The sequence below is a fragment of the Dipodomys ordii genome, unplaced genomic scaffold (assembly GCF_000151885.1).
Source record: "Dipodomys ordii isolate 6190 unplaced genomic scaffold, Dord_2.0 Scaffold61, whole genome shotgun sequence".
Classification (NCBI taxonomy): Eukaryota; Metazoa; Chordata; class Mammalia; order Rodentia; family Heteromyidae; genus Dipodomys; species Dipodomys ordii.
The window spans coordinates 2,607,089-2,619,426 of NW_012267277.1; the positions used below are offsets into that span (position 1 = coordinate 2,607,089).

Genomic DNA, 12,338 nt, shown 5'->3' on the forward strand with positions numbered 1-12,338 from the left:
CTCAAGTGGTAGAACGCTAGCCTTGAGCTGAAGAGCTGAGGGACAGCACCCAGGCCCAGAGTTCAGGCCCCACGACCGGACCCAAAAAAAAAAAAAAAGAAAACATTCTGTACTGATAGTGTAGCTCAGATAATACAGCAGTGGTTGACATAAAGACCTGAATTGATGCCTAGCGATGAAGGAAGGACAGAGGGAGAAAGAAACAATAAAGGAGGGAGGAAGGAGAGAGGAAGAGACACACAATCTTGTGTTTCCTAGCTGCTTTGGGGTGTGCACAGTCCAAGTGTTTTGACGCTTGTGTCAGTTGTAGAACACAGATGAGTAAGGGTGAGCTCAACCCCCAGCAAACCTCCCAAAATGGGCCAAATGTTTTAATTTTTTGTAATACTTCTAAATTTTATGGCTATTATAAGCGTAATAGAAATATAAATATAAATACATATAATTTGCTGCCAGGTACCAGTGTTTTATGCTTGTAATCCTAGGGACTCAGGAGACTTAGATCCTAGAATCGTGGTTGAAAGCCAGCCTAGCCAGGAAAGTCTGTGAGTCTCATCTCCAATTAATCACAGAAAAAGCCTGAAGTGATGCTGTGGCTCACATGGTAGAGCATTATCCTTGAGCAAAAAAGCTCAGGGACAGCACTCAATCCCAGAGTTGGAGCTCCAGGACCAGCAAAAAATAATAATACTTATTTGGCCAGGCACCGATGGCTCATGACTGTAATACTAGCTACTTAAAAAACTAAGATCTGAAGATCATGGTTCAAAAAGAGCTGGTACAGAAAAGTCTGTGAGACCTTTTATTTGGATAATAGGACTTGAACTCTGGGCCTTGAGTTCTTTTGCTCAAGGCTAGTGCTCTACCACTTTGAGCTACAGATCTACTTCTGGCTTTTTGGTGGCTAATTAGAAATAAGAGTTTCATGGACTTGCCTGCCCAGGATGGTTTTGAACCAAAATCCTCAGATTTCAGCCTCCTGAGTAGCTAGAACTATAGGCTCAAACTACTAGCACCCAGCCTGTGAGACTCTTATGCTTGTAATCCTAGCTACTCAGGAGGCTGAGATCTGAGGTTCACAGTTCAAAGCCAGCCTGGGCAGCAACGTTTGTGAGACTCTTATCTCCAATAAAACACCAGAAAACCGGAATTGGTACTGTGGCTCAAGTGGTGGTACAGTGCTAGCCTTGAGCTCAAGAGCTGAGGGAGAGTGCCCAGGCCCAGAGTTCAAGACCCATGACCGCTCCCCCCCCCCAAAAAAAAGAAAAAAAGAACTAGCATAAAAAATAATACTTTAATCTCAGTTTGAAGCCATCCAAGGCAGTAATTAACCACAATTAACCACACACACAAAAAAAAAGCCTGGAGTGCAGCTGTGGCTCAAGTGGTAAAGGGGAAAACCTGAAGGGAAAAATGCCAGGCAAGAGTACAAGGTGCCAGTGGACACCTGTAATCCTAGCTCCCGTAATCCAGTCTCCTCAGGAGACTGAGACCTGAGGATGGCACTTCAAAGCCAGCCTGATCAGGAAAGTCAGCCTGAGCCCATGCTCTAATTCAAGTCCCAGGATTAGCAAAAAATAAAACTAAAAACTATAAAGTAAACAGAACTATGAAACGCTGAGACGGTTGGGATGGGAGTAGGGAAGAAGGAAGGAAGAAGTGACTCAGATCAAGGTGCACGGGACACATAAATGGACATATTAAATAAACGTCTGTGCAACTGTATGACAATAATAAAGAAAAAGCAAAACAAAAAAGAACATGTACAAATGTACAGGAAGACTTAGCATAGTAGCTGCTAGTGTTACTGTTTTATTACTAATTGCTTATTCTCTTTGCTTTCAGAGCTGTCAGGAAAAGAACTGGCAAAATAAGCATGGTCCTCACCTGTCAGCTATACTCCCTGGATGTACTTCCTTCACAAAGATCTCCACTTCTCCCAGACTTTGGCTTCTTAGAGCCACCACGCTGAAACCCAAGCCTCCAGTTGAAGGGCGTTCTATGTCTATATATTCAATTTGCCGGCCCTAATGGAGATTAAAAAAAAAAAAGTGAAATTATGTGCATTTAAACAACACCCTTTCTGCAAAATTTAAACTACACAGCACAAAAACAACTTCTTCTAAGTCATCTTTATAATGGAAATAACGTGATCATTTCAATAAGACATTATATCTGGAACCCTGCATAGTGACTGCTTTCAGAAGAATGTAGGAGGGCATGAGTAGACTGGGTGCTGGTGGCTCACACCTGTAATCCTACTCAGGAGTCTAAGATCTGAGAATTGAAGTTGAAAGGCACATGAATTCACTACATTTTTTTTAATTGTGAAAATACCGTACAGAGGAGTTACAATTATATGAGCAAGATAATGAGTACATTTCTTATCAAGCATTGTTACCTCCTCCTTTGTTTCCCCTTCCCATCCCTTCCCATCTACCCCTCCCCCCATTCTTATCTCTAATTAATCACCCTGGCTCCAGTGGTAGAACACCAGCCATGAGAGAAAAAAAAAAAAATCGAGCTAAAGCAAAAAGCCCTGAGTTTAAGATCCCCTAGCACAAATAATAAAATAAGAAGCTAGAGTTGTCATGAATGCCTATAATCAAGTTACTCAAGAGCTACTCACAGGCGTATTGTGAGTTCAAGGCCAGCCTGGGCAGCTAGTGGCATTCTATATCTCAGAAACAAAAGAAAAGCAAAATGGCTGGAGTCTAGCTCAAGCATTAGAACACTTGAGGCCCTAATAAATAAACAAACAAAGCAAGCTATAGAAAGACCACGATTAAGAAGTGGCTCATCACTGGGTTTTTCTGTGACAGCTAGGCATTCTATTGCTTTAGTTAGCAATTGCATTTATCTGATGAGAACTTCACAACTGTAATCAACTAACAAGAGCATCACAAGAATGGGACAGAACACTAGCCTCATAAAAGAAAATTAGGTCCAGAATATTAGTTTACTTCCAAAGTTCAGGCTGGAGGTATGGCATGACTCAAGGTGGAATGCCTACCCATCCCAGTTTCAATGGATTCTTTTTCCCATTCAAACTCAGGTTTCATTTTAAAAGGCAAGTATTAGAAGAATGAACCAATATAAAACTAGTATATCCAAAAATGTAAGTTGTCTATTATTTCTCTTTTTTTTTTTTTTGGTCAGGGCCTGGTTGCTGGTCCCTGAACTTTTCTGCTCAAGTCTAATATTCTAGTACTTTGATCTGGTGGTTAATTGGAGATAAGAGTCTCATGAACTACCTGCTTGGACTGGCTTCAAACTGTGATCCTCAGATCTCAGCCTCCTGAGTAGCTGGGATTACAGGCGTGAGCCACCGGCAACTGGCTATTATTTCATTTTTAATAGGTATTGGGGATTTGCCTTTCCAATATTTTCCTAGAAGTTTCCAAATTTTATTAGTTCCAATTCCCACTAATTCTTTTTTGACATGTAATTAACAAGTTTCAATAATTTTTTTCACTTCCAGCAGACATTAATATTTCTTCTATGACCAAACCACTATGAATTTCTTGCCTTTCAAGAATAGAGATGTGTTCAAACTAGAATCTTTGTCTATGAACATTCATTAACCACAAACATGAATGCTCTCCTTTAGCATTTGCTTCATTTTGTGTTTTTGTCTTTTGTTTTGCAACAGGATCTTGATATATTGTCCAAGCTGGGTGGAATTCACAATCCTCCTGATAACCTCATAGTCAGAGTGTACAGCTGTGAACCACCATGCCCAAATTTCATATAATTTAAAGACAACAAATTCCCAATGGGTTAGAAAATGGTATTAATTCCATCTAACAATATAAAAATGTAAACAAAATCCATGCCAATACATTTAAAGTCAAAAAGAGTGAGCATAGGTATTCTTTTAAAATTGAAAACAGAAGAGGGAAAAAAAAGGCAATGTTCACATCACATAGCACAATGTAACTTTACCTGAGCCATCTGTTGAATGATTGAGTTAAAGTCTTCATTTCCCGAGTTTGGGGCCCAAGGAAATAACCCAGAAACAGTTAAGTTATTATGGGGCCTGTGGGCATTCCCATTCGTAATGGAACCATCCGTGAACACTAATAGGCCTTTCCGAGAAAAATCAAAATTGGCTGAACAATCTGGTGGAATATGGCTGAGCTGTTGGAGAGAAAAACAGGACAATCATCAACAGAAACCTTCAGGAAAAAATTTATTTCTACCTATATTTTATATTTTCCGCATTTAATGTATAATGTGTGGTTTAAATATACATGAATTAAATAAGGTATATATGTATATATGTATATATACATATATACATTTTAGTGTGTATGCCATTACTTGGCTTGAACTCAGGGGTCTGGGCAATAGGTACTGTCCCTTAGTCTTTTTGGCTCAAGGCCTCACTTTGCCACTTGAGCCACAATTCTCCCTCTAGCTTTTTGGTGGTTAATTGGAGATTAGTGTCTCTTGGACTTTCCTGCCTGGACTGGCTTTGAACCAATCTTCAGATCTCAGCCACCTGAACAATTAGGATTACAGCCCTAAGCCACTAGGATCTGGCTTCACATACATACTTTTATTTAATATTAAAAAAAAAAAAGTTCAGTCAGGCACTGGTAGCTCATGCCTGTTACTCTAATTAAATAGCAAAAAGCCAGAAGTGAAGCTGTGGCTCAAAACAGTAGAGAGCTAGCCTTGAGCACAAAAATGTAAGGACAAGCTGGGCACTGGTGCTTCATACTTGTAATCCTAGCTACTCAGGAGGCTGAGATCTGAGGATCATGGTTCAAAGCAAACCTGGGAAGGAAAGTCTGTGACTTTTTTTTTTTCTTGATCAGTAGTGGGGCTTGAACTCTGGGCCTGGGCTTTGTCCCTAAGCTCTTCAGCTCAAGGCTAGCACTCTACCATTTGAGTGAGCTACAGCACCACTTCTGGTTTTCTGGTGATTAACTGGAAATAAAACAGTCTCACATACTTTCCTGCCCAGGCTGGTTTTGAACCATGATCCTCAGATCTCAGACTCCTGAGTAGCTAGGATTACAGGTGTGAGCCACCAGCGACCTGCTCCAGGAGACTCTTATCTCCAATTAACCACCAGAAAACCAGAAGTGGCGCTGTGGCTCAAGGGGTAGAACACTAGCCTTGAGCTGAAGAACTGAGGGACAGCGCCTAGGCCCAGACTAAAAGCCCCATGACCAACAAAAATGAAATGTGTAAGGACAGGGCACAGGCCCTAAGTTCAAGCCCCAGGACTGACACAGAAAAAAAAAATACTTAATAGTTATAAATGTGTCAGTGTATCCTGCCTTCTATGTCTATCCAATGTCAGCAAGATTATCTCACTATTCTTCACATACTTAGATACATCCAGTCATGTAAGTGAGACACTAAGCCCTGTCGTGCTCATCTGCACATTGCCATGTGGTGAGCCTCAAGAGAGCCACAGGTGTGCCAGGCACAGGTGGCTCACGCCTGTAATCCTAGCTATTCAGGAGCCTGAGATCTGAGGATCAAAGTTCAAAGGCAGCCCAGACAGAAAAATCTCTGTGAGACTCTTATCTCCAATTACCCACTCAAAACCTCAACGTGGAGCTATGGCTCAAAGTGGGAGAGTGCTGTTTGTCTTGAACAAAAGAGCTCAGGGACAGTGCCATGGGTTGTATAAATAGTAGTAACAACAGCACTTACTGAATGCTTGCTAAGAATTTTTTTTAAGATTCTTTTGGATTTTTTTTTTGGTAGTAATAGGGTTTGAACTTAGGGCCTCAAGTTTTACCTCCAGCCCAACTTGTTTTATTTTGAGAAGTCTTACAGAATTTTCTGGGGGGGCTGGCTTTGTTTGAACCATGATCCTCCTCAACCTCTTGAGTAGCTAAGATTAATAGCCTGGGCCCCAGATATCCACCTGGCTGTTTCTCAAGGCCTTAATGTATTTATCTCATTTAATCCACACATTAGATTAAATCCTTGAACAAGATTAACAACAAGTGAGTCACATAGCCACTTGACCATAAGCAAAAAGAAGAGAATCCTATAATTATAAGGAGCGCGATTATAAAATAATACTGCTGGAGCTGGGCACTGAAGAAGCTGAGATCTAAGAACTGAGGTTCGAAATCAGTACAGGCAGAAATGTCTATGAGACTCTGATCTCCAATTAGTTAGCAAAAAGCTGAAGTGATAGAGCACTAACTTTGAGCAAAACAGCTAAGGGAGAGCACTCTGCCCCTAAGTTCAAGCCCTAATACCAGAAAAAGAAAAAAAAAGATTTAAAAAAGAAAACTCACTGCTGCTACAACTGCTAACACAGTAGAATAAAAGTAACACTTGGAACCAGATGTTGGTGGCTCACAACTGTAATTTTAGCTACTCAGGAAGCTGAGATCTGAGGGTTGAGGTTCAAATGGGATAAAAGTAACACTCAGAATAAATGTCAGGAGATAGATGGTGGAACTCAGTGGTTGCATGTGTTCTAAGCATGGTCAGGCTCTGAGTTCAATTCCCAACACCATTTAAGAAGTTTTTGTGTTTTTTTTGGCCAGTCTTAAGGCTTGAACTCAGGACACTGTGCACTGTCCCTGAGCTTCTTTTGCACAAGGCTAGCACTCTACCACTTGAACCACAGCACCACTTCTGGCTTTTTCTGTGTATGTGGTACTGAAGAATGGAATCATACATGGTAGGCAAGCACTCTACCACTAAACCATATTCCCAGCCCAAGAAGCATTATTTATAATTTGGAAGAAAATGTTGGGAATTCTCAAAACATCTCAACTTTACTTATTTAATCAAGTAAAAAACAAAATAGCTAGGTGCTGGTGGCTTACACCTGTAATCCTCCTGAGTAGGAGGCTGAGATCTAAGGATCTTGGTTCAAAGCCAGCCCAGGTAGGACCATCCATGAGACTCTTATTTCCAATAAACCACCAGAAAACCAGAAATGGTACTGTGGTTCAAGTGGTAGAGTGCTAGCCTTGAGCTGAAGAGCTGAGGGGCAGTGCCCAGGCCCAGAGTTCAAACCCCACAACTGACAAAAAAAAAAAAGTATATTCTAAGATACAACATGAAATTATCCGTGTGTGTGTGTGTGTTGGTACCAGTGTGTATGTGTGTGTGTGTGTGTCAGTGAATTAGTGTGTGTGTGTGTGTGTGTGTGTGAATTTAGGTCCTGGGAGCTTTTTCTTTCTTTTTTTGTTCAAGGCTGGTGCTCTATTGCTTGAGCTACAGCTCCACTTCTGGATTTTCTTTCTGGTTAATTGGAGATAGGAGTCTCACAGACTTTCCTGCCCAGACTGGCTTCAAACTCTGATCTTCAGATCTCAGATTCCTGAGTAGCTAGAATTACAGTGTGAGCCACCATTGCCCAGTATTTTAAACCTAGTTATGCCAATACTGCCATGCAGGTCCCAATAGGGTCATGTGGACATAAACATCCTTCCAGTACATTTGTCCTTGTCCACCTCTCTCGGTCTGCTGTTTGACACAGCCAGGCAGAATCCACGTGGAACTTACTTGTCCCTTCAGCTGCTTGATGGACTGCTGGAGTGTGAGTATCTGGTTAAAAAGAGGACTCCTCAGTGTGTCATAAAACAGAGCCAGCTTCTCATTCTGTGATGTGTCACCCTTCTCCTGCAGCCTTGTTTGCAGGCGCTCCAGGACCTGCAGAACCTGCAGTTTATCTTGTTGAAGAAGAATGATCAGAGCACAAGTTAAGTCCATCTCATAAACCAGATCTGAATCATTAAGTAAGTGAATGAAAAATCAAACTACCTAATATACCTGCAGCAGGATTTTCAGGCATGTTGGATTTTTTTCTTCAATCACTTTTAAGGAATTCTAGAGAAAAGATTGAAAATATGAGTTTCCATTTTAAAGAAAAACTTAGTAACATTTTTCATCAAAAGACACCACTAGCTGGACACCAGTGGCTGACACCTGAAAACTTAGATACTCAGGAGACTGAGCTCTAGTATCATGGTTCAAAGCCAGCCCAAGTAAACAAATTTGAGAGACTCTTATCGCTAACTACTCAGTAAAAAGCTGGTAGAAGTGTGGTTCAGCGCCTGCTTTGGATAGTCCTGCATATTTTGGATACGTGAGCTAGGCCACTGCTCAATAGGGTTAGAGTAGAAAGTGGCTGGCCATCCACTGCTCATGATTCATAGTTGGCCTACATCCATAAAACAGGCCTGAAGCAAGACACCGGTGGCTCATGCCTGCAATCCTAGCTATTCAGGAGGCTGAGATCTGAGGATCACAGTTCCAAGCCAGCCTGGGCAGGAAAATCTGTGAGCCTCTTATCTCCAACTAACCACCAGAAAACCAGAAGTGGAGCTGTGGCTCAAGTGGTAAAGCATTTGCCTTAAGCTGAAGAGCTCAGGGACAGCACCCAGGCCAGACATCAAGCCCCACCACAAAAAAAAAAAAAAAAAAAAGCCTGGAGAATTATCACCATTCCTGCTAAGAACAGGGACTAAAGTTCTAAAGACATGCTGCATGTAAAAGAGACATACAATAGATATCTGGCTGAAGTTGCAGCAGTGGGCCAAATGGAACCTATTTGTCAACCTTGATATGGTCACTGGAAATCTTTAGCCAAACAATTCTGACCTATTCCAGTATAAAATTAACATTGTTGAGTCTAAGAAAGCAGCTTGGGATGGTCAAGTACTTAGCTAGCATTCCCAAGGTAGGGGGTTTAATCCTCAGCATGATCAAAGAAATAAAGAACAAAAAAGAGAAGCAAGAGTTAGAGAAGGGAATTTCAAGTTTGTTAAAGCATGGTAAAGCACCCTCACATGTCATAGATAGGCCTTCTAGGTAAGTCACAGATAGGTCAGATGTAAAAATGCTATGTGATAACATTTGTCTTAGTCCCAAAGCCTCCAAAAAAGTTTCCTATGCTCAGCAACTTCCCCTCTATCATCCAACGAAGTGAATTTGGGACCAGAGTTTTTCATAGTTGGTCAACTGTAGGATTTGATAGAAAGGCATTATTATAATATCCTGGCTTAAAAAAAAAGTCCATGTCCTAAGCCAATATCAATTAATAGAATATGGGGAGGGGGAAGAAGAAGTTGAGAGTAATTTAATTTCTGATTGAAGGTAATTGAAAGGCTTTATTAACATTCAAAGATTAATTTAGGCAAATTAAGGACCCTGAAAAAGACATTTTTTTTCCAGCGCTCAATAGTTCAAGATCAGAATTCCCTACTTATTTAACAAGACATCTACTGATCTTCAGCTTCAGGGGGAAATATCACTAGCTGTCTCCTTGGAAAAGTACAGGTATTTATGCTCGAGCTGCACAGGTGCATTAGGCAAGATCACAATTAAACAGTTCCTAACTTACCTACAGGAATCTGTCACAGATCACTAGCCAGGAAGTTGTAAGAATCAATGAGCTGCCGGGCGCTGGTGGCTCACGCCTGTAATCCTAGCTACTCAGGAGGCTGAGATCTGAGGATTGCGGTTCAAAGCCAGCCCGGGCAGGAGAGACCGTGAGACTCCTATCTCCAATAAACCACCAGAAAACCGGAAGTGGCGCTGTAGCTCAAGTGGTAGAGCGCTCGCCTTGAGCTGAAGAGCTGAGGGACAGCGCCCAGGCCCAGAGTTCAAGCCCCATGACCGACAAAAAAAAAAAAAAAGAATCAATGAGCTATTAGGTGCAAAGTCATGGTTTCAAAAGTTATTCAAAATCTAAGGACCATGAACTGTTTTTAAGTGTCTGTGGCTTCCATTTGAGTATAAAGATCAGGATTTATCTTTAGCATTCATTTGTCCTTAAAGCTCAGCATTTATTTGATAACTGATTAAATGAAAATAAACTCTCCCAGCCAAAGAGCAATGGTGATGCTATTAACAGGCCTCTAAATAATTATATCTCCTGCCATGCAAATACAGCTTCAGGTCAGGTATTCTAGCAACTAGCCTACCCCTTAAGCATAAAAATACTATTTATTTTTTATGAACTAGGAGACAAGGCTAAAGCAGTAGAGCATCAACCTAGCAAGCTCAAGGCCCCGAATTCAAATCTCAGTATTGCTAAAAGAATACTTTATTTCATTTCAATAAATGTTCTTTTATATGATCAAAGGCACAGAGGCATTGCATCTTTGGGTTTCTCCCCTAAGAGTATCCTCCTTTGGTCTCACTGTGAATACTTATTTTTTTTAACCATTGTCAAAACATCACATTCCTGGATTTAGGTAACAGACACAAATTCCAGAATGATACGTTTGGATCTAGATGCTCAAAATCTACAAATCATTTTTCAGTATGCAATGATACAAAAATTAATAAGACTTTAAACTTTTTTTATGTGAAACCTGGAAATCTAGTGTACATTTCACGTACAGCACAGCTCAAGGCACCCAGGAAGGGCAAAGGTCAGTGCCAGCCTGGGAAAAAGTTAGCAAGACTTTACTGTAACAAACAAACTGTGCATGCCTGTAATTCTAACTATGCGGAAGCATAGGTTGAGGATCGCAGCCTGGACAAAAGGTGCAAGCCCCTATATGGAACTCTAAAGTAAGAAAGCAAGAAAAATAAAAGCAAATCATGTTTAGCCAATCACAAATACTAAGGCAGAATAACCCAGTTTTCTCAAAGCTACCAAGGTAAGCAGTCTTAAACTAAACTCCAGTGTGGCTTCCCAAAACGAATGTGTTTTTGTTTAACTTTAACAGAACCAGTCAATTCAGCCTGCCCAGCTGTTGAATGTAATAACAAATGTTGTGAAGTGAAACACCATTGTAAGGAAAGCAAATGCTAAGCTGCAGTTTTAATAGCAAAGTTGCTATAAGAAAAAAATATAAATATATAGATGTTTATATATTTAATATAAATTCATATATTATGTAAAATATAATATAGTAAATATGTATTATTGCTATAATGTATTAAATGTTATATATTTGTGTATATTATATAATGTAGATTATGTTACATGTTATATTACATATTATGTTATATAAATATGTATTTTATGTATTTAATATATACATTATATATATTGTCGATGGTGGGGATTGGGCTCAGGGACAGGGTGTTTTCCCTGAGATTCTTTGGTTCAAGGCTAACATCCTACCACTTAAGCCACAGCGCCACTTTTGACTTTTTCTCAGTTTATTGTAGATAAGAGTCTCACAGACTTTCCTGCTGGGGCTGGCTTCCAACCATTATCCTCAGATCTCAGCCTCCGGAGTAGCTAGGATTACAAGTGTGAGCCACCAGCACGGGGCTATGTACAGGTATCTAAGAAACTATGCCATGATGTTATTAGTGCTTTTTCTTTCAATGGTGAGTGGGTTTCCGGGTGTTTTTAGTTATTTTTTGAAAATTCTCTACAATTTTCCCCACAAAAAAAAAAAAATACTCATTAACTTTGCACCTGAAAATAGGGACTGGGGGGACGGGAGGAGCTCAAGGGTAGCACCTGCTCAGCCCTTGTGGTCCTGAATTCTAATCCAGCACTACTGAAAACTAAACAAAACTTACCAGTTAATTGGAACTTACTAAAGCGTTGTTAAATACTGATGAGTTTAACCTGTTTCTTTTCAACTTTTTTTCCCCCATTTTTCTAATGGCGAGTCCATTTTATGTGAGCACTTAGTTTTGTGAACTAGTAAATCTCTTTGGCTCTCACCTTATCAGTCCCCTCCATTTCTATACTTACTTTCCAATTATCTTAGCTTTTTTTTTAATAATCTTTGTAAAAGCCTGGGCCTGACAACAGCAAACGCATCTCAGCTACCGGTCACGACCTCACCAGCCTTTTCTAATTCTACAAAACGAACGGATTTGAGTTTTTACCCCACTCCTCCCTGGCTTTCCTTAAACCAGGTGCGTAAGAATGAATGAGTGGCAGACAGAGAATAGGTCCATTGGCCTCAGTGGAACAGATTTTTTTTCCCAGGTCTCCTGAAGCTTCTGCCTTCAGGAAACTCGTCCGGCAAGTACCAAAGGCCAGACCCTAAGCAAGCGAGAGGCCTGGAGGGGCGATCTGGCCTTGGAAGGTTGCCCTCCTCTCCGAGGCGGACAACCCAATCAACCCGGAATTCGAACCCAGCGATCAGCGCCATCTGGAGAGGGGACCAACTGCCCAGTAAACACCCCAGGGGGAGACGGATTGGGCCTGCTGGGCGTGCCGGGAGGGCAGGACGCTTTGGAAGGTGGGAAAGACCTGCGAGTGCTTTCCAGAGCTGGATTTCACGCAGGAAACCCGGGGATTTCCACCCCCGAAGTTCGGAGGTCACACAGGGAGCCCTTTCCGCGCGCGGCGCTCGAGCTCTCCGCAGGAAGGCTGGCACAGCCAGGCCGGGGCAGGGCGCTCGGGCGCAGCGAGACCGGCG

The 12,338-nt window shown here is 41.3% G+C and overlaps 1 protein-coding gene across 1 annotated transcript in view; it reads right to left on the reverse strand.

Annotated features, from left to right (window-relative positions):
* Inadl (InaD-like (Drosophila)) overlaps window positions 1-7,823 on the reverse strand; it is a 291,743-nt gene extending 283,920 nt beyond the window's left edge. Inside the window, exons 1-4 of the mRNA XM_013022201.1 lie at window positions 7,765-7,823; window positions 7,498-7,664; window positions 3,946-4,140; window positions 1,888-2,027 (exon numbers count right to left, since the gene is read on the reverse strand). Of these exons, the coding sequence (XP_012877655.1) occupies window positions 1,888-2,027; window positions 3,946-4,140; window positions 7,498-7,664; window positions 7,765-7,786 (524 nt within the window). The 5' untranslated portion in view covers window positions 7,787-7,823. The remainder of the gene's footprint in view (window positions 1-1,887; window positions 2,028-3,945; window positions 4,141-7,497; window positions 7,665-7,764) is intronic.
* Between the last annotated feature and the right edge of the window lie 4,515 nt (window positions 7,824-12,338).